Here is a 23107-nt window from a genome sequence, read left to right as displayed (position 1 = left end):
TGATATCTGACTCAATTGCTCTTACCTGCATCTTCACCTCTGTCCCACACCCGCCATCTCAGAAGTTTCGCCCTTTGTGGCTTCAAGGTATGATTATTTTTTCTGCTGCTACCTGTATTTCAACCTCGTCTGACACTCATACAGTTACACATCGTATTCGCCTTCACACCTTCTGAATCTGTCGGCAAGGTTACGCGCCCGTTCGCGGCCGCTTGCCAGAGCCTCTTAAGACTCGCCCCAGCGACGAGTCTGGTCGTTCGACGCAGCATCTGAATGCCAATTACCTGCTAGTGCTACTGAAGCCAATTGCACCGTCGCAATGGTTCGCGACTTCAACCGGGACGCATACCCCCGGCAATGGCATCAGGAGCGGTATCCAGCAGATCCTCCGCCGCCCGAGGATGGCCGCTATCATGAGGCGCCCGATGGCCGAAGGCCCCCCCTCGTAAGTGAATGAGGCGAGCAACCGAATCGCGCATGATCTAACACTCTTCCAAGGATATTGGTAAGGCATTGAGGGATCATTGCAACATACCAGCGAAACACTTCTTTGTCGCAGCTATCTTGGATGATGGCAGCACGTCGATGTTTAGCAACACGTTGGCCGGAGGGCGAAACCAACCGAACGCGTTCGACAGATTCTTCAACATGAGGGCCTTCCAGCGACATGTCAATTTCAGAGGCGTAGAGGCGGGTACGTGATGTTTCTTTCCGAGCGCAAAGCCATTCCTGACTGACCCGCGTTGAAGTTCCAAGCCCTTTACACGACGACTCTGAATTCAGTTTTGACGGCGACTACCATCAGACATTCGGCAGCGGTTATGGACATCGACCGCAAGATCGCCGCCGCCAACCAAGTGGCATGTTCGATGATCCCGGCTACAAGACCCGCAAAAGGCATCGAGTGGGCACAACAAACTTTCGAAGACCGGTAGACGACGACGACGATGTGATGGTGGCAGCGTCCAACCCAATGAGAAACCTGAGAATCGGGAACGAAAAGGACGTGTGGGATTTCTACGAGCAACGGTTTAAGAACTGTCAGCAAACGGCTTGCAAGCTCATCGCCAAAGCCTGGGTCAAGGTTGTCGAGCCCAAGAAACAGACGAATCATCCTTACACCGGTCAAGACGAAAAGGCACCAGACTGGTGGCCGAAACCATGGGGACCCACGAAGGAGGAGAAGGTTCGACACAAGGAGCCTGACCATCTCTACAAAAGAGGTAAGTTATCCTTTCGAACCCATTTTCTCTCGTATGCTAACGCTTCACATAGAACGAGTCCACTTGCTGTGCCATATTCTCCGAATGATCGTGGAACCTCAAGAGAATCAGCATGCAGCCATTTTGAAAATGAATTTGAATGTACAGAAGCTTGAAGATGCCACCACGGAGGCAATGTCGGCATTCTTCTCCGACAAGGAAAACAAGGCGAACGCGAAAAAGAAGCCTTATCTGGACGAGATTTTCAAGGTTGCGAAGCAGGAAGAAAGGTTCAAGAGAGGCGAAATCGGTCAGTATCATGATTTGCTTAATCGACTTCCTCGGCTAATTATCCGTAGATGGCGAGGCATATGTTCATGTCATGTCGGAAGACAAGTTTCCCGAAGCATACCCATCCGACACCGAGGACAACGGTTTCGTCAAAGAGGAGGACGACCATCATGCATCCATCACCTCTGGGACGTCACCGTCGAAGGCCGGAGCGCCGCATGATCTTTTGCATGCATCGAGCAGCGATCACAGCCCAGCGGGCGCTCTGCCGAGCGGCGCGTACATGAACGAGATGCCAATGCGAGGACAGCAATACTCGGCTCAGATATTGCCTTCAAGCATACATCCCGACCATCACTATGTGGAGGGCAACAACATCCACCCGCCTGGAGGCATGCTGCCGCAGGAATTAGTACCATCAGGCCATGATCCTCACCGCCGCCCTTCCATTTATACTTCGCCAACGGAATATCCCAATGCAGCGCCTCCTGGGATGTACACTCAACCTTGGCAAGGAGGGTCAACTGCCCCCACCGGCGCCCCTGTGTATTCTTTCACGACGCAACAGCCGGGTCCCAACCAGGGGCATTTCAGTAATCCAAGCGTGCCGATGGCGCAAAACCAATACGTACCGACGCCGTATGACGGGCTGCCGAGGGGCGGATTCGATCAAGGCGGGATGTTTCGATCCGTGAGCGCGAGCCAAACTCCAGTCCAGGGCTCCCAAGGGTTCTCTGGCTATAGCCTTCCCACCGACACACGAGGTCTGACAGGCCCAGGCGGGAAACCGGATCCTATCGCCCGAGGTCAGATTCATTGAACGAATTGGTCACGAACATTTGCGTCTCGCTTCAGTTCTCACAGGGATTTGTTCGACGGGACGGTTTGCAAGGGGATACACCTCGACTTCTGACGAGTTGAGAAGTGTTGTAGCTGCATTTCGTGGTCACTCGCCTCGGCCGTAGGACTTATTGATCGAGAGCTCCCTGAACCCTATCTCGACGAAAACACACTTACGACAGTATCGATCTCGACATACTGTACATATCTCACGACTTTCCAGAAATTGTCATTGCAGTCGAAAGTTCTCATCTAAGAAACACAAATATGGGGCGGCAGTTGTCTGTTTGTGTCTGTTTATTTCTCATCATGACCCGATCTTCCAACATGAGCGGCAAGTCTTGTTTTCCTATCTCAATCGTGGCTGTTCAAAAGTTACATCGGCATTTCCGAGCACAGCCAGTGGGGTCAGCAGTCTCGGAAGAAGTACTGGAGCAATTGGAGGGCATTTTATGAATTTCACTCGCCGTCTTTATGGGTCTGTTCTTTGCACGTCGAAGTCTGTTTACGAAAGGTTGGGGCAAGATTTTTCACACATACTGCAGGTGGCTTCTCTCTGCTCAGGCGCGGGCTCTCACGCTATCATGACACCATTCTTCTTTTTCCGTCTCTTTACTTTCCATCACGCATCCTCGAGCATCAGCATACACGGATCATCAGCTCAGGACGCAGCACAGCACGAATGGCGACGCTTGGAATACTTTTTCTTTGATACCGCTGGCCTTTGGCCGTATGTTTTGTTTTTGGGGGGGGCTCCTCATTGCTTCGAGAAGCTGGTCTCAAGTTCCGGGAGGGGGCTCAGCATAGGGGGAAGGCGTAGTCGAGCAGGAGATTATTGGCATTGTTGGAGCAGGAGTATGGTCATCGTTCGGAGCGTTGGTATGTGCTCGGCGGAAAACTAAGGGAGAAAACTCAAAAATGACGTGGGAGGTTTTTGGAGAAGAAAAAACTACTGGACAGTAGGCAATGGTTGACGCCTTGGTCTTCATTCCTGACTGTCCGAGTATGCTGGTCGCGGAAACAGGTTTGCCGGAACCCCAAGCGGTTCGTTCACGACGTTTTGCTTGTAATGGTGGGTCATTATAGATAGGTGTTAATCAGGGCAATCAGCTCGAAAGGGTTTCGTTTTCCTTTCGTGGTCAATATCCATTGTGCCAAATTTCTCTGTGCCACTGTGAAACGTGTTATAGTCTGTCAGCCTCATCGAATTCCAACGTCAATGAGGCTCTTCTGCCTAAACGAGGGCCGGTTTCAAGATGAAGATGATCTCATTAGCGCGTTCGATATGTGCCTGAATGTGATTACGGCTCCTTCCAATCGGCAGCCTTCCACGGAGGCGTTCGTCCGCCTCGCGCTAGAAGACAGTCCAATTCCCACTGTACTCGGGTAAAGGGTAAGGGTCTCTTCGCATACAGATGACAATCTGACAGGTAACGAGGCGAGAAAGGGGGAAGGGGGGAAGGGGGGGATGTGGACCGGGAGGGAAAACGGGTGAAAAGGCCGCGGCGGCGCAGCGGCGGCGCTACTGCGAACGACCAAATAAGCACGCGCGAATCCCGGTATCCTGGGCCCGGTAAACGACGCCAAACTAAGGTAATTTTGACATATCGGATGTCAGAACCCAAGGAATCAAATCTCCACAAAGTGAGAGAATGAATGACATGGGAAAAGAAGGAGGGTAGGGTGTTGTTTTTCTGCGTTTTGTCCTTGTCGTGTTCCCGCGCGGACTGACGAGAAAAGGTGGATACCATACCCCGGTCACCGGTCCCCGCATCCCGCGACCGGTGAAGAAGTGGATACCGCCTCCGGCCAGTCACCGGCCGTCGCGCACCACACGTCAAGCCCCCCTCCCCGGCTCCGAAGTTCAGATGTATCGTTTTTTTTCCCTCCCGTTTCGACAACACAACACACAACACACGCCCTTCCACACACTTTCCAGCGAAGCCGTTTGACAGATGACCAACCCACCACCACCACATGGATTATTCTGCTTATGCTTTCTTTTTCCTTTTGCTTGATATCGCCTTTTTGTGGTTTTCGACCTGGGTCGCACGAGGGGTGGTGGGAGGGAGCTACGGGCTCGGCCCGCGCGGGCGGATGACGCTACAGAGTCCACGTCCGTCCTCCCTACGACGACGCCCTTCCCCCCTTCGCTTGTTTCTCTTGTTTTCCCCCAAACATCACATCATTCCTGCCCACCATCCATCCCCCCCACTCACACACACACACAGGGGCCGGTGCTTGTTTGACAGGTGAGAAAGGATAGATGACATGGATCTTGTCCGTTCGTCGAGGTTTTCTTGGTGTTCTGTTTTGTTGGTTTCCGAGGGTTGGATGTAGAGGTACTTCGAGGGACAACCCTCCCCTCCCCTGTTCTGGGGTGTGTTTGGTGGGTGGGAAAACGTTTGTGGTGGCTGGACTCGACTGAGCAGTTGGTTCTCGTTCCGTTTGTGAGGCTTTTGTGAAGAGCGTTTGTTTCGGTTTAAGAACATTTCGCGGGTTTCTGAGTAAGGTTCGTTTCGTAAAGCCTTCGATGACGAGAAGTGCTTGCGTATATCGTCTTCTTCGTAATGCTTGGCATTTGAGATGCTCCCAGATGTCGGTGGGTATCTTGGCATTTCTTAATTTCTCTGTTCCTCTCCGGACTAGCAACAACACCCGCAATATTCCCACGGCGTGTGGGTGATGAAGCACCTCGGCTTTCAGGGGCTCTCTCACAGATCTAGAGGAGCCGGCGTTGACTTACCCTATCCTAAGATCAAAGCTGCGTCGTCCATATCTCCCAGAGCTTCTGGTTGATAGACCGGCTGTAGCCGGGTCACCCGAGACCGAAGCACTCGGATTCCATGTAAGGCAGAGAAAACCTGCAAGACAACGAAGAAGAAACGTCAAAAACGGGCCCGAACGAAAACTCTCATCTAAAAACAGGCGATGGGGCGTCATCAACATGTCATGTCGGGTTTTCTCAGAAAGGCGCTATTCGTTTGCTTCCCTCCTCTTGCGTACGTGTGATTGAGACAAGCACGGCGGGTTGGTGTGCATGCTGAAAGGTTCGGGCAAACTGCATGTGCATGACGCACCTCTCGAGTCTCGGGACCTGGCCGGAGCTGACTCCGGAGACTGGCGGCTGCCTACCCGGGAGTCGCCGGTTCCCCAAACCGCATCCGACCGGCTGTTTTGAGACATGATGCGCGGCGTGCATACGGCCGGGCGGCGGGAAGTCTGGTCCCCGAGACGGAATGTGATATCTCCAAATTGGTGGTGTCGTGCGTGTGATTTGGTCGAGGAAGCTATGTAATCATTGCAGTACCTTACGGCCGAGCTGAAATAATTTGCTTATGAACCCCCCCGGGGAACATGGTTGGAAAGTTGAGGGCGGCAAGTAGGAAAGGCGAATCGCATTGAGACTATGTGACTAACTACTACTTGCAGTGCTTCGGTGGAATACCCTATATGCAATATTAATCACGTCGTTTTGTGATTTGACACAAGAAAAGTTTCAGCTCTTTGAGGCTTCATCTCAGTTGTCGACAGCAAACCTGGAGGTATGTATGGCGAGCGGCAGCGTTGGTACCGCAAAAATTTCGGAGGATATAAAAGAGACATCTACTGTTACCCCCATAAGCATTCAATGACCCTGGACAACGACTCGAACAGAGAATAAGGTAGACTTTCGTCTTGCAGGGTACTTATGCCATGCGGGCGAGAAGCTCGCATCGCCGGTTACTCATCTTCACCAACAAGACAAGACGTAGAGGTACGAATAATAGACCTTTAAGGAAAGAAGAGCGACAAAAATCACGGGCAACTGAATCGTAATATAACTTTAGCACATTCATCTCTTACTCAGATTGTATCTTGTTCTGCTTAATACCCGTGCTTCTCAAGCCAGCCCACCAGGTCTGCTTCCGCTTTCCCCCGCAGCCTAGCCTTCTCCTCATTGTCCAGTTCCCCAACCGCCCTCGCGCTGCTTAGCCGATACGGACACAGGACCATCTCCAACTGCATGAGGTTATAGATCTGGTCAACGCCCTCGATCTGGCTCGGAGCAAGAGCGGCACTCTCCTGCAGAACCGTATTCCACGTCTTGGCAAGCTCCCACTCCTTGGCAGATTCCTCATGAAGGTCTGCCGGTGGCGTGGTGAAGTCGCCTGAGAGAATCGCCCGGTTGATCGCGATATCATAGTCACCGATATTTCCGCCGGTATGGGTAAAAGATATGGAGATGAACTCCTCGAAGGGGTGAGAGACGGAGGCGAAGTCAAAGTCCAGAACTGCAGTGACTTTCTTGGCCTTCTTGTCAAAGAGCATATTGTAGATGGCTACTGGGGATTAGTTCGACATCGACCAGACTCGGGACCGGAATACATACTCAGGTCTCCGTGTGTTATGCACTTCCTGTGCACGTCGACAGTACTAAGCAATCTTTCCGGGCCGCCGCTGGTGAGGAATTTCTCGATTCTGGTGGCAACGCCACTGCTTTTCCAGCCCTGGATAACAGGGCTTCCGGCGGCTCGTTCGAGCCGGGACCGCAGCTTTTCTATCCTCCACTCCGCGTATGACCCAGCGGGCTTCACGTCTTGCATTGATGGCGACTCTCCGCTCACGATGTAGCCGTCCGAGTCGAAACCGAGTCCGCCGCCAAACTTGGTGACGCCTTCCGGCAGATCTGCTGCTTGCATGGCCCCAAGAACGGCAGCCATCTGCTCCAAGACATGCTTCTGGTCCTCCACGTCAAGGGAGGAGAACTCCGGGCCCAGATCAACGCCGCTCCGGAACTCTGACATGATCCACCCGAACCCCTTCTCGTCTACCTCGTCGGTAGTCGTGGCCGGCGCCCAGGCGTAGACGTCTGGTACCAGTGGAGGGAGCCCGGCCTTTGCCATGGACTCGCGGACGAGGTACTGTGAAGCCACGTCGTTCGCTACGCGGTTGGCATTGTTCACGTCGTGGGCCGCGGGGTTGCTAAGTTTGATGACTAGCGTGGAGACGCCCTCAGACGGAGCTTTGCATGTACCAGGTTGAGTCCCCGGAAATGATGAGGTGAAGGCCGGCGCCGCCAGCTCTACTTTGAACAGAAAGTTGTTGAATGGAAATGCGTACTCTTCGTCATAGGCCAGAGTCGAGATGGTAGAGGCCTGCCGGCGGGTTAAGAAAGTTGCTTAGTTAGCGAGAGAGGGAAGTTGATGCATGGCAGTACTGATCACAAACCTGAAGCCCGAGGTCATGGAGGAGTTGCCGAACCACAGAGAGCCGGCGTTCAAAACCGGCGTGGTTCACATTGACGTCCATCATAAAGGCGTGGTCGTGACAGCGACACCGGGATCATGGGATAATCAAGTAGAGAGTCGTAGGTCAGAGAAGGAAGAGTGGAACTGATGGGCAGAAAGATGGTTTCGAACAGTTTGACTAAGAATCTTTTGAAGCTATATATATTGTAGAAGGACCGAGTAATCTAGATGATTCTTAAATGAGCTTGCGGCCCTCTGACAACCCCTGTCACAACGCAGAGTACGGCTGATCGGAAGCCCCATGCCGAAGGAATATGTCTAGAGCCAACAACACCTCCAACGTGCATATGTTAAAAGAATGAGTGGCCCGAAAGCGGATTGCAAGGCTCCTAATAAGGAAGGAGGTTGCAGGACAGTCTGGACAGATAAATAATCCCCACCCTGGTCTTGCGCAGGTACCTTTCACTCATGTCTTCTAGGTTGCCGTGGGGCTGTAAACCAACGACATGCAGATCTATCAATTACAGGCAAAGGGTCTGCCGTGGTCCTTTTGCCGTGATCTCTTCAAGCTGGTCTCTAGGACTATCGTCCGAACAGTGTCCCAAGTATGACGGTTCTACTTCACCTGACAATAGGAATGAGTACATAAAGAGGAATAGTTGCAACTCGTACCAAGTTCTATGCGATAATGGGATCGATAGTTCGATGGCGCCGTCTCATGAGCATCATGTAACTCGCTAAGTCACTGTACTCATCGTAGATCAAGTCCTCTTACCATGTGTCACGGGAAGCCGAGGAATAAGCTCCAAAGGATGCCGAGAAACAGAGCTTTTCAGGACGCAAAGTGGTTCTCTTGGAACGTAAGAAACTTGATGGACATCCTGTGGTAATACAGAAAGCCCTTTCGCCTTGGGCATTATTATCTCCTTGATCAAACGAGACGACCTTGCGGAGGTCGGACGCTGGATTAACCCCGCTTGCAAGCATCAGAATACTGCAACGCCGTCGAGGACACCTTATATGTATTGGACAAGTGCACCACGCAAGCCTCAGTCCCTCCCGAAACAGCTCTCAGAAGGAGACAGATCAAGTACCCCTCAGACCATGCAGTACTTACATTCCACCGTTGTCAGCTGTCAAATCTCAACTATCAAATCATATATCTCAACCGCCCGGGACCAACCTCATCAACGCCTATAAACATAGTGAACGATCGAATGGATTGTGGCTCACCACGCCGCAATGGCATGTCATGAGTCACTGCATTTCTGGAGAGATGACCCTGGCCTGTTGTTGCGTGGTGAGAAATACCAAATCTGGCTTCGCAGTTCTTTCTTCTGACGTCTAAGTTGCTGATTCCTGACAGGGAATAAGCCACTATAATCAACCAAGGGCGATAGAGATGAGAACAAGCAAAATAACATCATACCAGATACCGCAGTGGCATTCATTGGCCGCTGCTGATCCTACTCTCTAGACCTCGTAGAAAGATTAGTCTTGAGCTGTTCAACACTCGAAATATAACAAACGAAGTTACCAGGTCGTGCTTTGCCGAAGGGATTAGGTGATGTGATAAGACCTTGTATTTATATACACAGGCCTAGACACAATAGGAAGATGCAACGTACCAGGAACGTACAGCTTGGACGGCACATGCACTCTAAGCCGGGGATTGTTTCTGACAACTTTCACCAGTTCGCCAAGACGGCCGTACTTCTGGGTTGAAAGAGGCGGGACCAGACTAAACTGCAAAGTCAAACTCCCAAAAATACCCAGACACCGACCTTTCAGTTTAATTCGTCGCGAGCTTGTGATGAATTCACATCGCGGTCAACAGCACCTCTTCATTTCCGTAAGCTGGAAGCTTCGGCCGAACAAGCCCGCTCACTTGTCATGTGCAGTTGATGTTCATATTTGACTTTGAACTCAGTCACCGGTTCGCCAGTGTCGTGAACAATTACGGTGAGAATTGATATGCTATCTCTGCCCTGATAATGACTAGCTAGCAACTCAACCAGAGTGGCTAGAGCTCTCCGACGCCGGGATCGGGCAGACGGTATGTCTGGCCGAATGCATGACTGCGTGAATAAAATCGGAATCATACAGAATCACCCTTCGCGAAATCCTCCAACGCGGAGACCAATCCGTACACTTCAGCTCGGGGGTGAAAGAGACCAAAACACAAATATTCATTATAGACTGTATCCGTAGCTTAACGCCGCATCCACGGCAGTTTATAAACAGTACCAACGAGAAAAGCAGCTCAGAGCTGCTGAGGGGTATAAGATGAAGGGAAAGAGGGATGCTCCATGCGATTCTGATGCGCATGGTAAATTAGGTTGCTCAGGGCTCTCGCCTGCTGCGCTGACATCCCACGTAAGTTGATGACGGGGACCGGCGGTTGAGCCAAAGGTTGCAACCGAGCCGAGTGTTGTGGAAGTGGTATTTGTTGGCCACCGACAGCGTTGCTGGAGAAAGTAGAGTCAGTGGTTGGAGGCGAGATCTGACCACTCTCTTGGCTCTCGAAAGAATCGTTGAAAGAGTCGCCAGTAAAGTGAGTTAACATTGAAGTCGAGTCGTGTTCAACATCGTAACCAGGCTCAAATATCTGACTCGGGCTATTGCAAGTCGAAGGGGAACCCTGACCACCAACTGATTGCTGCTCGGGGGCAGAGGGAAGGCTCTCGTCCTCGACCTCCTAGGTCGCGACGGCGGGCTCCTCCTTGTTGGCCTGAGGGTACGAGAGACCTGCGTTCTGCGCGACACGTTTCCAGGTCTCGAGTTCCTTGTACAGGCGTTCGCACTCTTGCTTGAGCTTGTCATTCGAAGCACTGAGCTCTGCTATAGCTTGCTCCGTAAGCAGCTTCTCAAGAGTCCACTTTTCGATGTTCTGATTCTCGTTCTCCTTGAGCTGGTTGATGAATGTGACAGCCCGCTGAAGAATCGATCCTTTGTTCTTCTCACAGTTTGGCACGATCTTGGCCAACTCGTTGATGCCCTCGTTGATAGTCTCACGACGACGACGTTCGACTGGCTTTTTGTCAATATGTGACTGTGGCTGGGGGGCTTATAATGTACTGACCTTCCTTGTGGTTGTCTTTCCGCATCTTGTGCCACTCCTCGGAGCCAACATCAGGTTTCTTAGCCGGAGTGCTGGCAGATCCGGAGGAGTAGCGGTGCTGAGGCGGTTGGGGTTGGGGAGGCTGATGAGCTTGGTGCGGGGGCTGGGGTTGCACGGGCTGGACGCCATTAAGAGGCTGTTGTACAGCCGAGAGACTGCTCATGAGGTTATCGGGAGGAGTGACGTTTCCGTGGTCGAAAGCGTGCTCCTGGTGCGTCGGCTCGTTGTTGGTCTGGGCAGCGAACTGCTCTTCCGTGGAAGAAGGGACGTGAAGAGTAGGATACATGCCGAGGGCGGCGGCGGCGGTGCTCGAGGCATTTGCCGGGTCGGCAGCCTCAGAGTGCTCCGCAGCAGCAGCTTGCAGGGCACTGAAGTCGGCGGCACTGACACCATTGGCGGCGGCAGCGTGAGCGGCCTCGATGGCGCTTTCAATGAAGGAGGTGGTGTCTGTGTCGGGTCCGGCGCTGGTGCGCTTGGCGCGGCCAGGACTTGCCGATTCAGACATGTCGCGCTTCCGCTTCTGTCCAGGAGAAGGGGATTGAGCCAGCTCAGAGAGATCTGGGTGATCACTGAGGACTTCAGCCATAGTGATTGTGCTTGCGTGGTTGCCAGAAGGGTGCTAGGTGGTGATAAGGAAGTCCAACGAGACGTGTTGGTGAGACTACAGAGTTTGTCAGTAAGGTACCGAAAATCATCGCCTTCAACGTTCATCAACAAAGTGGAAGCAAGCGGAAGGACTGATGCAAATGCATCAGACGGAAGGTGGGCGAGTAAGTGAATTCACCACGATCCAGGCGACAGTGACCTTCTGTTTCAGCTGCACGATATGAGAGCGCTTGCTCTATCAGTTGAACAATCGCTGGCTCACTCCTGTCGGATGCCCATAAAATTCGGAGTGTGGTTGAATGCCATCCAGAAAGTGACATGTTGCGATTCTCAACATAAGGAGCAACGCATTTGCTGAGTCCAATAACTGTATTCAAGCCGTCATCAATCACTTGATTGTGGTTGGGAAGCAGGTCGTGATGCGCGCCTCAGCAAGGCACGTTTCCAGAAAATGGCGCAAAATAGCATCGACGGGACGCGCCTCCAAAGGAGCTCGTCGTGCGGTCGCATTGCAGTGCGATTGCGATGGAAGCGATAGGGCAGAATGAAAGATCGCCAGGAAAAATGGGACAGGTCGCATACCTCTAGATCATGTGCTTCGCAGCGTGGTCTGGGCGGTGAGGGAGCTCCAGATCACGGGTTTTGCTGGAGTTCACGTGTTGTCGGCGTGATCAAACTCGTGATATCGCGCGGCGGCGGCTGGGGGGGTCCTTTCCTTCCGGATGGGGCCGGGCGTGTGTTGTAAGTGTTGTCGAGGATTCCGAGGTTCCAGCAGACGTTTAAAGAAACGACGGGCGGAAATTTTTCACAAATGGCGATTCTTGAAAAGATAAAAGCCTCTATAGCCTGAAACGGAGCTGCAGGTCCTTTCTCTTTTATTCCTGACGAGAGAAGACGGGGTGGTGGTCGTGTCGGGCTTGTCGATTTTGGGGGGGGGGGGAGGGAGCGAGCAGCGACGGCGGGTAGCTCTGGTCACGCGGCGAGGGAAGAGGGTGAACACGTGCAAAGTGGGTGAGGCTGGAGATAAATAGGTACGCTCGAGGGTGAGGGTGAGGGAGGATGCGGGCCTCAGGCAGGACTTCCGGAAGAACCAATCAAAAGCCCGAAAGGCACACCCCCCAGGCGTCCGGCTGGCCTGTGGGTGCCTCCCAACTCCTCCCGCGACTGCCCCGGTCCAATCCCATCTCTTCAGAGGGGCACACGCTTGCAACAGCAGGAAGACATTGCGAGTGATCCATATGTTTGTCGCGTCTTATCGATTGCGCTGCTTCCCGTCGACTTGTTACTGTTAGCAAAACACACAGGCAGTCGCAGTCCGGACGGACACTGGGAAAGCTACAGCAGGGGTAGCTTCGACCGGTCGGAGGAAGTGTGGGCTTGATTAGCCACTTCACAAGTGCTGCTTCGTTTTGTACAAACACAATGCACCCAACCATCATCTGGCGCGTCAGGAAATGCCGAGCCTCGCGAATCACCTGATGATGCCGAGGGCTGCCAGCATGAATCACTTGACTGATGGGCTGTGAGACATTCCACTTTGAAAAACGAGCACAGCAGATACGCCGGCTCTGAGATGGTCTCGCCCGTTGCTGGCCGCGTCTTGCGTCCCGTCGCGCTTGCTTACTGATGCACTTCCCGTTGAACAATTACGAGGTGGGGTTCATGGAAGCCGAGCTTGAGGGATCTCGGTCTTATGTAAGCCGATGCGAGCCACATCGATGGTCTGTGCGTCGAGCAGTCCGTCACTGTGGGGGTGGACATGAAGCATCGGGTTGTGAAGCACGAGGGCAAGCTATCAGTAAGTGGTGAAGTGCTTCGAAGTCGATAAACTGGTCAAAATCGATTGTTATTGATGCTTTGATATATCCACTTAGTTCAAGAGAGCCTAAACATTCGCTTCAAACACATACTTTCTGCACGAAATCTTGCCTCGGAGCCCTTCGGCCCCGCCACGCCGGCCCGATAACGTCAACGGTGTCAATGCATCTGTGCTTCAACTTCCCAATCCCAACCACCAACAAGTTCCACGCCACGCCAACGACGCCAACATAGAACCCCTCCCACGAGGAGGCATCTCAGCGAAATATTTCCATCGTTTTATTCCATCGTTCCATTGAATACACAGAGGCCAGCCCTCAACAGTCGCCAACATGGCAGACCACGAACACTCGACAATCAAACACCAAGATCACCTCCTACTCGTACGGTCCCTCTGTCGCCAAACCCATAATCCTCCTTAACTCAAGCTGACCTCCTTCAAAGGACCAACCCCTCCTCCGCCTCCCCTACGAACTCCTCCGCAAGAACTTCCGCCAAGCCCACTTCACGGTCGAAAAGGAATCAACAGCAATCAAGTCCCTCCTCAAGGAGACCGCGACGAACTCGGTGAACGGCCGCGCCACCCCCGACGATGTACTCAAGAACCTCGACACCATGATCGCCCGCATGCGCGGCGTCAAGCGCAAGCTGGCCGCCAGCGCCGACGAGGAGGCTCGCCTCACCCGCCAGACCGCCGCCCGCATCTCACACCTCGGCGACCTCTACGGCATGCATTCCGTCGAAGACGTCAAGTACGAGGCCTGGAGCCGCGCCCGGCTCGATCGACTGCTCGTCGACTACCTCCTCCGCCACGGCTACAACGAGTCCGCCAAGGCGCTGACCGCCGAGCGCGGCCTTGAAGACTTGGTCGACGTCGAGACATTTGTGCAGATGAGCCGTATCCAGGAGGCTTTGCGGAACGGGAGTGTCGTCGAGGCACTCGCATGGTGCCAAGAGAACAAGAAGGAGCTTCGTAAGATGGATGTACGTCGCCCTGTTTCCCCATTTTCTATTACTCGGCAGCATATACTGACATAAATATTTCCAGAGTAACCTCGAGTTCATGCTCCGCTTCCAGCAGTACATCGAGCTAGTCCGCACCCAATCCCAGCCGAAACTCCTCGAGGCCATAGCCCACGCCAAACGATACCTCCTCTCCTACAAGTCGGTCTACCCCGAGGACCTCAGCCGCGCCTTCGGCCTGCTGGCCTATTCGCCAAACGCCGCAACGGACGTCTACGCCGACCTCTACTCCGACGACCGCTGGCACACCCTCGCCGACCTCTTCACCACAACCCACAACTCCCTTCTCATGCTCCCCTCCTTCCCGCTCCTCCACATCGCCCTCTCTTCGGGCTTGTCCGCCCTCAAGACTCCGGCCTGCCACTCGGCCAACTCCTCCCACGTCGCCCCCTCCGAGACAACCGCGACCAACGCCGCCGCCACCGCCGGCACCCAGTCCGTCTGCCCCATCTGCTCCACCGAGCTCAACGACCTCGCACGCAACGTCCCCTACGCGCACCACACGAAGAGCTACGTCGAGCACGACCTGCTGCTGCTGCCGAACAGCCGCGCCTACGGCAAGGAGCGCCTCGAGGACTACGCCAAGAAGTCGGGCCTGCCGCCGGACCAGGTCAGGGATCTGAGGACAGGCGAGGTGTATCCCGCGGACAAGCTCAAGAAGGTCTTCATCACATGATTCTCTATGCTGCTGCGAGAAACAGGAAAAGCGGTTATCCATATTTGCTTCGTTTTTTTTTCAGATAAGCGGCGTTTCGTTCGGGTCAGGGGAAATCAGGGGAGTTTTACGGCGCAGCGTTTTTTTCGGGATATCACAGACCCCAGAGCTTTCTTTTATTTGCTTTAGCATGCAACAACACATGTACCAGTCGCTCAGACTCAGGGTCCCCTCAGACTAGACCAGCTCAGGCCGAACAGCGAGTCACAATCACAGAAACACTTCACCACGAGGACAATGTCTGGGTTTCCAAGAGTGAACACAACTAAACTTCGCATTTGAATTCCAGTCGTTTTCCCCCAAAAAGACCCCCACCCCTGCCGACCTTTGATCCAGGTATTCACAATAACAGTACAATGATTAAGAGAAGTTTCATACGCTCGTCCTCTCTTATCCCTTAATCTCCATGTCTCCTTCCGGGTTTGATAATACCCTCGATCTACGCCCCCCTTTCCCCAAAACCGCAATGAGTGTTCTGACGTCGCGGTGGGCGGGCTGATAATGCATAAAGTCTCTCTCTCTCTCTCCACCCTTCAACAACGTATGGATATTTGCTGTTTTTGGTTTGGTTTTTTCTCTCTCCCCTTGCCTAAGCCTGTCGGAAAAGAATCATGAAAGTAGAATAAACCCGCCTACTTTTCCCGTCCGCCGTCCGCCCTGTTGCTCGTTTCCCCTTTTTTACGTGATTCATGAAACCCAGGACCTTCCCCGAATCCCAACTCCACATCGCAAAACCGACGTACGACCGAAAACGTGACGGAACGGTAACGTCGCAAACTGTCAAGAGAAGAACACATCTATGCATGACCAAAGCCCTTCGAGGTTTGAGTCCCCAGGGACAAGTCACCATGGCCTGTCCCAGAGACCAAACGCACGACAGTCGCCCGGAAAGCCCCGCGAGAAACTCAATGCCGGTTGGGGATGGGTGCGCAGAAAGCTTATCTGCTGCCGGCAAAGGCAAAGTTTCCGAAGACGCCGCCGCCGCCGCCCGGGGTCATTGGACCCATAGAGAGACCGTTCGTGTTGTGGGCTTGCGCGGCGGGTGTGCTGGCAAGACCGACGCTCGCGGTGTTGGGGGTGCTCGGCCCGCCGCCGTTTTGCTGTCCGTTGGCGCCCTGCTGCGACTGCTCCTGGTTGCCGGCATTGTTGCCGAACGGCATGCGGTCAATGATCAGGAGGTCGGGAATACCCAAACCCCAGACCTTGCCGACGTGTTCTTCGGGAATCTCTCCGTTGAAGATCTTATCCCGCATCTGGAAGAAGACTTTGCCTGTAAGTAACGAGTCGGAGCCTGCCTGGTGCGCATTGCCCACGCGTTTGATCTTGAGGGAGTCCGCGATGTTCTCGAGGCCGGACTTGTGCTCGAACTTTTGGAGGATATCGGCGCTGCTCGGATCGCTGGGGGTGAGCAATCCTGAGTTATGGAGTCTTATAGCATGCTTCATAAGATGCTTCACATCGTACGCTGACGGGAAGTACAACTTCATCACCAGGTCGAAATCGGATTCGTCGTTGGGGAGATCGTTGCAGGTGAGGAGCTTGGTGAGGTAACCAAAGTCGTAGCCGCCGTGGAAGGATACCCATTTCACGTTGTCGAAGCACACGAGGCCGGACGGAATGAGGAGGGCAGCAAATTCCTTGGGGTCAATGCCGTCCCTCTCGAGGCTAGCAAAGTCGATGCCGGCGCTTGATAATGATTCGATCGATTTCTCGTTGTACATGTCGTCCTTGACAGAAAACTTGAAGTTGAACTGCCACGCGTAGGGGAAGGGGCCTTGCGACGCAGCCCTCTTGCCGGCGGCGCCAAGCTCTAAGTCCTGGGTGGAGTTCGGTCGCGCGGGAGGTGTTTCGCCGTCTTCGTTAAATAGAGTCAGCCCGATCTGGATGACCTTGAGCATATCGACGTTGGTGCGCAGGCATTGGTAGTGGTAGTCGCTCTTTCCCCTGAAAGATCCCATTGGCCGTGATACCACGCCTGGAAATTCGGTGTCCTGCGATTCCCATCGTCAGTCTTTGTCTTTCGTTCCGGGGTGGCTGGCGGGTTAGCTAACCATAGCAATATAAGGGTACTTGTCGACGAGCTCTCTCAAGACCGCCATCTCCTCATGGAGGTTGTGCTTCCAGACCTCCCGTATCCTGCCCTTGTTCTGCGTCGTCCGCGCTGGCGGGGCGCTGTGGTCGAGCGCGAAGTTGTGCTGCGGCTGGCCGTGCGACTGCTGCTGCAGGTTCGCCGCGTGGAAGCTCATACGCGCAGCATGGCTGTTGAGACCGTTGTCGCCGCCAAGAGGGAAGCCGCCGTTCAGGCCAGGGGTGCCGCCGAGGACGTTTCCGTTCGTCGAAAAGGGGCTGATTTGGGCGTTGGCGTTGAGGTAGGAGGGGTTGCCTCCGAGGGGAGGCCCATGATTCGCGCCGTGGCCTTGGGTGTGCGAGGGGAACTGCTGGTGGTAGGGCGATATGGTGTTGGGCCCGCCAGGGAACCTCAGCGGTGGCGGCATACCAGACTATGCCTTCCCGGGGAGGGGTATTCGTGCGTGATGCTGCAAATCTATCGTTCCGTCGAGCGAGGTTCTGTCGGTTTTTGAGGGGATGTGGATGATCCACGGCCCTGCATTTGCGTCTGGAAGGGGCTGGCTGGCAGTAAGAGGTGCGCCTTTGTTCTCCGCCGGTCGTCGGAAGTCGATCTGCGTCGGCAAAGGTCGTCCAAAAAGAGCGCCGTCTGCTCTATCGATATCGTCGCGCCGATTGATGTTCGTATTGTTCGTCCTGGGTCGCGTTGTTCTGAGGGCGCTGGCAATAAACGTCTGGTTTATCTCGGTTTTAGGACAGAATGTGTGAATGAGGCCTGAAGGCTTGCTAAGTTGACCGAACCATGGACGACGAGGGGTGGTCTGTGCGGGGCCACCGAGCAAGGAGGTACGTACCGGCGGGACTTTCCGACGACAACATCTCACAGATCTCCAATCAGCTTCCTTCCAACTCGCTGACCACCACCTCGACGAGCCCATTGTTGTACGGCGAGACGATATCTGCACAGCAATCATGCAACCAACGAGGTATGCCACCCCCGCAAAGTTCAATTGACTCGGCAGACTACTGAGCAGACGGCTGACGACCCTTTCCGATCACAGGTTAGCCATGGCCGCCCACGGCGAGAAGCCTAACATCACCGGCTTCAACATGAGAGCCTTCAAGGAGGCCACCGGCCAGCCCAGATACGACCCGTGGGAGAGAGCGTTAGTAGCATCCCATTGTGTATTCGCACTTGCCATGCCACGACGACTGCTGACGATTGGGATACAGAGAGGCCTGGAGATACCAGGGCCAGTTCACGAGATTCAACCGATTCAAGGGATCCTTCCCCGGCCTGGGCATTGCGACCGTCGCTTTTGCCGGCTACTGCGCGTTCGAGTACTTCTTCCTGAACGACGACCATCACCACGGCGACAGCCATGGCAAGGACCACCACTAGAGGGGTTGCTCGGAAGGGGAGGGAGACGGAGGGGGGTTGCTCCGCTGTACATTTACCTCTCGAGCCGGCATATCGGCTCGCTGGATGGGCCTAGAAGAGGACGAAATTGAATTCTCGCGATCAAGAATACGTTACGACAGTGCAGTGACAAGTCCGAGGTGCCGGAATGGATCTAGGGGTGGATGGCAGCGCTGACGACAGGAGGGTCTGTCACAGGTGAACCTGTGAGAATGGGCACCCTGATGTCATTGGGGATGAAGCTTGGACGACTCTTCTTCGCATTCTCGCAACGCCTGCTGGGTGCCTTGAAAGCCTCAAGAGGTTACTTCGCATCCGGCTTTCGGAAGCCCTTCCTTGAACGGTCTGTTTACGTGATTATCATCTTCCGCGAGCCCCCAGCTTGACAACGGAGCCGTCACTGAAGACGAACTGGCGTTCTTCGTCGTCTGCTTTCCTACTCTGCGAAAATCCACTGTACCCCGGGCGATATTCCGTTTCCCTCGGGCAGTGCGCTGGCGAGACGATCAATTCTTACAACAGTAGATAGTAGGACTACAACCGAAGTAAAATGACTTCGCAAGCAGTATCTAACCAACAAAACTTCAATCCCGAGAGAGATATGGCAAGTGTGCAACAGCAATAGCGTACGCCCAAAACAAACCGCACTGCCCCAACACCAAAAACGAGACCCGTCCAACCAACAAACCCCCAGAAACCGTACCTGCATACGAACCACAAACGCAAATAACTCAGCCAAGATTGAGTTCTGAGCCCAGATAGATAGATGCCCTATGCCTCGGTCATCACAGTCAGCACACGCTGAGATGCCGCCTCACATCCGTTCAGATATTTAAGCATCAACCGTTCCCCTCATCCCAAAGACCGATCACCGAAGAAGACATAATCTAAGCACTATACACCTTCAGGCGAAGCAGTTCGTCATCTCTGAAAAAAACACGTCGTGGCACAGACGCCCGTTTCAACCCGTCATCCCATCAAATATACCATCGCCAGCCGCATCTGCCCAGTCCAAGCTTCTGACAGACGGCTATCCGATCCTCTCTCACTTCTTATTCTGGCAGGTAGGCAGTTTGACGTCGAGATAACTTTCAGAAGTCGACTGAAGTGCGTCGCAATTGGCAAAGAGTCAAGCAACCTCACGGAAGATGACGGCCGATGATAAGTGCTCAACAGGATGCTTCATTCTCTACAGTCAGCTGAGACGTGGTAGAGCTATACGCCATATATCGCTAAACGTCAATAATGCCAGCTCATTGGTATCGCATTGTCCGTATGATGTCCAAAAACCCCGTTTCCCGTATCCCAAAGAACGCCAATATGCCACAAGAAGTATTGTCATGGAAGTAAAGTATATCCGCCTCTTTCTCAGTCAAGTCTAAGGCCGTTCACCACATCCAACGCGCTATCCACACACGTCTCTAGTTCGGCGACCCGATGCTTCAGACCCCGGTTCTCATCTCTCAGCAACCCGACAGTGTCCCATGCAGCTCGTTCGTCTTGTCCGCGGCAGTTATCACACGACGTCGCGCCTGTCTGCTGATTGGGGTCGCCTGTTACCCCTCTCATCAACTTTTGGAATACTGTCGGCTGTTGTGTCGTCTTCGGGGCAGGCGGCCGTGATGTCCTCGGCGGAGGTCCGAGACTATTGGACTTGGCGGCCGCCGGCGCCGGTGACGTCTCGGCGATGCTGCCCTCAAAGACACTCGGGGCGGCGGTCGTAGGGCTCCGTGATCTGGAGAAGACGCTGGCGTCCTCGACGCTTTCTTCGTCCGTGTCGAACCCGGCACTCTTTCTCCACTTCCTCCTGGCCTGATCATCGTCCACGCCAAGGTCTTCGGATATTGAAGATCCCTCGGAAATAGGACGGCCCCGTTCCCGTATTAAACGCTCCTCTTGCCTGGCTTTCTTCTCGGCCGCCAGCTCCTCCATGAGCTGCTGCATTGACTGCGCCTGCTCGGCAACCGTGGAGGCCATGTTTTCCAACTGGACCTTCAGGTGTTGGATTCGTGTGTCTGCCTCCTCGTGCTCGTCCTCCTGGGCGTTCTTCTCGTCCCGTAACTCTTGAAGCGCAGCGTTCTGCCGTTGAAAGGCGCTTTGGTATTTTGTTAATAGGCCGACGGCTGTAGCTTCGAGGTTCTTGAAGGCGGCGGGCGAAAATGCGTCCCTGTGCGTTGGGGAGGCAGGCGGAAAGAGAGCCTCTTGGATGTTGAGGGTCAACAGCTCCTCGTCCTGCTTCGGGTCGACGGGCTGGGTATTTTTCGAAAAGGGAGAGCTGAAGAAGGCGAAGCGTGATGTGGCCGGCGAAGTTCCCTTAGCTTTAGATGTTTGGTCGGCCGTCGCTCTCCTCTGTAACCTCGAAGGCGTAACGTCCGCATCGTTGTCGCTCATTTTGTTCGCTTGAGCCGTCGTGCTCGTTCCTTGGGTGTTGTTTGAGGCCCCGGAACCGCCCAGCCAGCCGCTGAGTATACCTCCTCGAGCGGCGTCTGGTGATTTTCCGCTTCTGTTGTCGCCCGTAAGAGGCATGTTGATCGAAGAGGGACGACCACTCCCACGCTCAGTAGAAGGCGAGAGCGTCACTTGCGGGATGTTGTAATTTGTGGCCGCGGAGGGGAAGTTTGGGACGGATTGCTGCCTCTGATGACCAGTGTGCACTCTTGGGAAGCTTCGGTTGGCGGCAGACGGGCTAACGCGACAAGGCTCGAGCTGTGCAGGCGGGTTGATGTTTATGGCAGCACCGGGGGTAGCGCTCGGGGAAGTTGGATCGACGGCTGGATCTTTGCTCGCGGACGGCCCATGTGCGCGGCGTAGAGTTTGAGTCCCGTCCATTCCAGAGTCGGTCGTTGGACGCGGAACAGTCGACGGGTAGTCTGAGGTGGAGGCGGCGTGACGGCTTAGCATGATGCGTTAATGTTTCGTGTGGGACGGGCAATATTGAACGCCTCCCGGCCTGAGTTAGGAAGACAAGCCTGGGCTCGCTGGGATGGGCTTGAGCCGGGGCGGGCGGGCTTGTTGGTGCTGGGAATGTGAATGGATCAACACAATTCGGGCCCAAACAGTGTTCGGGGAGGGGATCCCTTTTTCGAACTAGGAGCACCCAGAGTCGCAACCGGCTCGCGAAGGAAAATGAAAGTGCGTTGGGTACGCGAGAGGAGCGAGAGAAGAGAGTTGTTGGTAGGAGCGTGCAGCTCGGAGTTGAAAGGACAGAGAGGAGACAGACTTCAGGCCAGAAGCCAGGCTCCCCTGCAAGCGAGAATGGCGAGCGGAGGGTTGAACCAGGGGAGGTTGACAGGCGACGGATACCGACTGCACAACTCGCATGAACGTCCTTGGATCGAACAGTTGAAGACGGACGGGCCCGGTCCTTGCAGAAGTGTGCAGGCTGCCGGATCAGGAACAAGAAATGTACATTCGGTACAGCGGTAACGTAACTTGGTGACGGCGTCGTCGGCGGCGTTGCGGCGTTGCGGCGTAGGGTGTTTCCTGATGGGCGTCGAGCTGTCAAAGTCGCAGGTGAATACGCAACTGCGCTTGTGGCTGAGAGCTAGGACGGCTGGGATGCGTATCTCGAGTCGTCTTGTTTATATTGATGTTGTGTCTCCTATCGCGGGAGGAGAGAAAAGCGGGGAGAAATTGTGCCGCTTGGAGTCGGTCAAAGGAATGAGAGCAGCCGAGTCAGGAAATGCTGTACTGCGAAGGCAGACTCTAGCTGCAGAGATAGAGTCAGGAACCGACAAAGAGCAACGTATCCTTTGCAAGTAGGTTGTCGAAAAACTGTGAGGCTTGAGAGATGGGAAGTAATCCGACGGCGAGGGATCCTTGCGGTTGAACGTGAAGAATTGTGTTTGCTCCCTCCCACGAGGTCGGGCTCAGACTTGCAGACCGTTAATGACGAAGAGTGAAAACCTTGGAAAAGCCAGCGACAGCGACGCCTGAAGGGCCCAAGGAAGTAGGTCCCTGGAAACGGAGGTGGCAGCGGGCTTGCGACGTCAACGTCAACAATTGGAGGAGGTTGGAAGGTTGTGTCACTCACCACCCATCTTCCAGGCTGTGAGACCCCCATCCACATTCACGTCCACGCAGGCTTGGTCCGCTGAATCCAGGATTCCAGTGGCCACGAGTATCTCGCTTTTCCAGAGGCTCCCGATAGGCCATTGTGGCGGCCCTGCCATGCAGCGCCGGCTTCGAGGCGTCGGCAAGGCATAAGCCACCAGTCCGGTCATTTCTAGGCATGTACTGAATCGGTACTCTGTAAGTTATCCTCGATTTCTCATGGTGCGGTCTGTACTTCGGTCATTCATTATTACTGGAGCCCGTTTGTGCCGGTCGGCCATCGAGAACTTGAAGATGAAGAAAGCCCGGCACAGCATTTAATTGTGCACGTACCACCATCCCTAGTGCAGGGACTCGTGGACCCTGAAAGTTGCACTGCAGCGGACGGGAATGGAAGGAGTTGTGCCTGTCCCCGTGCTGGGAACTTCGGCACAATTACACCGTCATTCTCCATTGCCTTGGCTTTATTTCATCATGGCACGCATCATCAATAGCCATCCCTTACATGGACCCGCGGAAACACTAATAAAAACAGCAGCGGGAATATATCGCCCCCTAGGTAAGCAGAACTCTGAAAACCCAAATGCGGTCATGCAAACTGCACCGTTGAATCCTAATCCTCTAGCAACAGCAGCTTTGTCGAGATCTGCAAAGGCACCATCGAAACTTATCCATGGATGTCTCTCAAAACACACTCAACCGGCCACGCTCAGACACGCA

At 54.2% G+C, this 23107-nt stretch overlaps 7 protein-coding genes across 7 annotated transcripts; 3 read left to right on the top strand and 4 right to left on the bottom strand.

Moving 5' to 3' along the window:
• Positions 1-319: 319 nt before the first annotated feature.
• CkaCkLH20_08415 (ydr124wp-like protein) lies at positions 320-2313 on the top strand (the record flags this gene model as incomplete). Its single annotated transcript, XM_038891130.1, has 5 exons — positions 320-445; positions 499-694; positions 750-1223; positions 1276-1512; positions 1562-2313. The coding sequence occupies 5 exons, from the start codon at positions 320-322 to the stop codon at positions 2311-2313; spliced, it is 1785 nt and encodes a 594-aa protein (XP_038743504.1).
• A 3887-nt stretch (positions 2314-6200) lies between these two features.
• On the bottom strand, positions 6201-7628 carry CkaCkLH20_08414 (Protein kinase-like domain protein; the record flags this gene model as incomplete). Its single annotated transcript, XM_038891129.1, has 3 exons — positions 6201-6655; positions 6706-7471; positions 7545-7628. 3 exons carry the CDS (start codon positions 7626-7628, stop codon positions 6201-6203), a joined length of 1305 nt encoding a protein of 434 aa, XP_038743503.1.
• A 2634-nt stretch (positions 7629-10262) lies between these two features.
• On the bottom strand, positions 10263-11271 carry CkaCkLH20_08413 (helix-loop-helix DNA-binding domain-containing protein; the record flags this gene model as incomplete). The annotated part of the gene is made up of 2 exons (XM_038891128.1): positions 10263-10594; positions 10647-11271. 2 exons carry the CDS (start codon positions 11269-11271, stop codon positions 10263-10265), a joined length of 957 nt encoding a protein of 318 aa, XP_038743502.1.
• Positions 11272-13441: 2170 nt separating this feature from the next.
• CkaCkLH20_08412 (negative regulation of gluconeogenesis) lies at positions 13442-14808 on the top strand (the record flags this gene model as incomplete). Its single annotated transcript, XM_038891127.1, has 3 exons — positions 13442-13492; positions 13554-14093; positions 14158-14808. The coding sequence occupies 3 exons, from the start codon at positions 13442-13444 to the stop codon at positions 14806-14808; spliced, it is 1242 nt and encodes a 413-aa protein (XP_038743501.1).
• Positions 14809-15785: 977 nt separating this feature from the next.
• Positions 15786-17342, bottom strand: CkaCkLH20_08411 (CAF1 family ribonuclease; the record flags this gene model as incomplete). Its single annotated transcript, XM_038891126.1, has 2 exons — positions 15786-16838; positions 16899-17342. 2 exons carry the CDS (start codon positions 17340-17342, stop codon positions 15786-15788), a joined length of 1497 nt encoding a protein of 498 aa, XP_038743500.1.
• Positions 17343-17982: 640 nt separating this feature from the next.
• CkaCkLH20_08410 (nadh-ubiquinone oxidoreductase b12) lies at positions 17983-18316 on the top strand (the record flags this gene model as incomplete). Its single annotated transcript, XM_038891125.1, has 2 exons — positions 17983-18080; positions 18148-18316. The coding sequence occupies 2 exons, from the start codon at positions 17983-17985 to the stop codon at positions 18314-18316; spliced, it is 267 nt and encodes an 88-aa protein (XP_038743499.1).
• A 1386-nt stretch (positions 18317-19702) lies between these two features.
• CkaCkLH20_08409 (uncharacterized protein) lies at positions 19703-21235 on the bottom strand (the record flags this gene model as incomplete). The annotated part of the gene is made up of 1 exon (XM_038891124.1): positions 19703-21235. The coding sequence occupies one exon, from the start codon at positions 21233-21235 to the stop codon at positions 19703-19705; it is 1533 nt and encodes a 510-aa protein (XP_038743498.1).
• Between the last annotated feature and the right edge of the window lie 1872 nt (positions 21236-23107).

The sequence above is a fragment of the Colletotrichum karsti genome (genome assembly GCF_011947395.1).
Source record: "Colletotrichum karsti strain CkLH20 chromosome Unknown Scaffold28, whole genome shotgun sequence".
Lineage (NCBI taxonomy): Eukaryota > Fungi > Ascomycota > Sordariomycetes > Glomerellales > Glomerellaceae > Colletotrichum > Colletotrichum karsti.
This window is presented reverse-complemented; position numbering and strand designations above follow the sequence as displayed.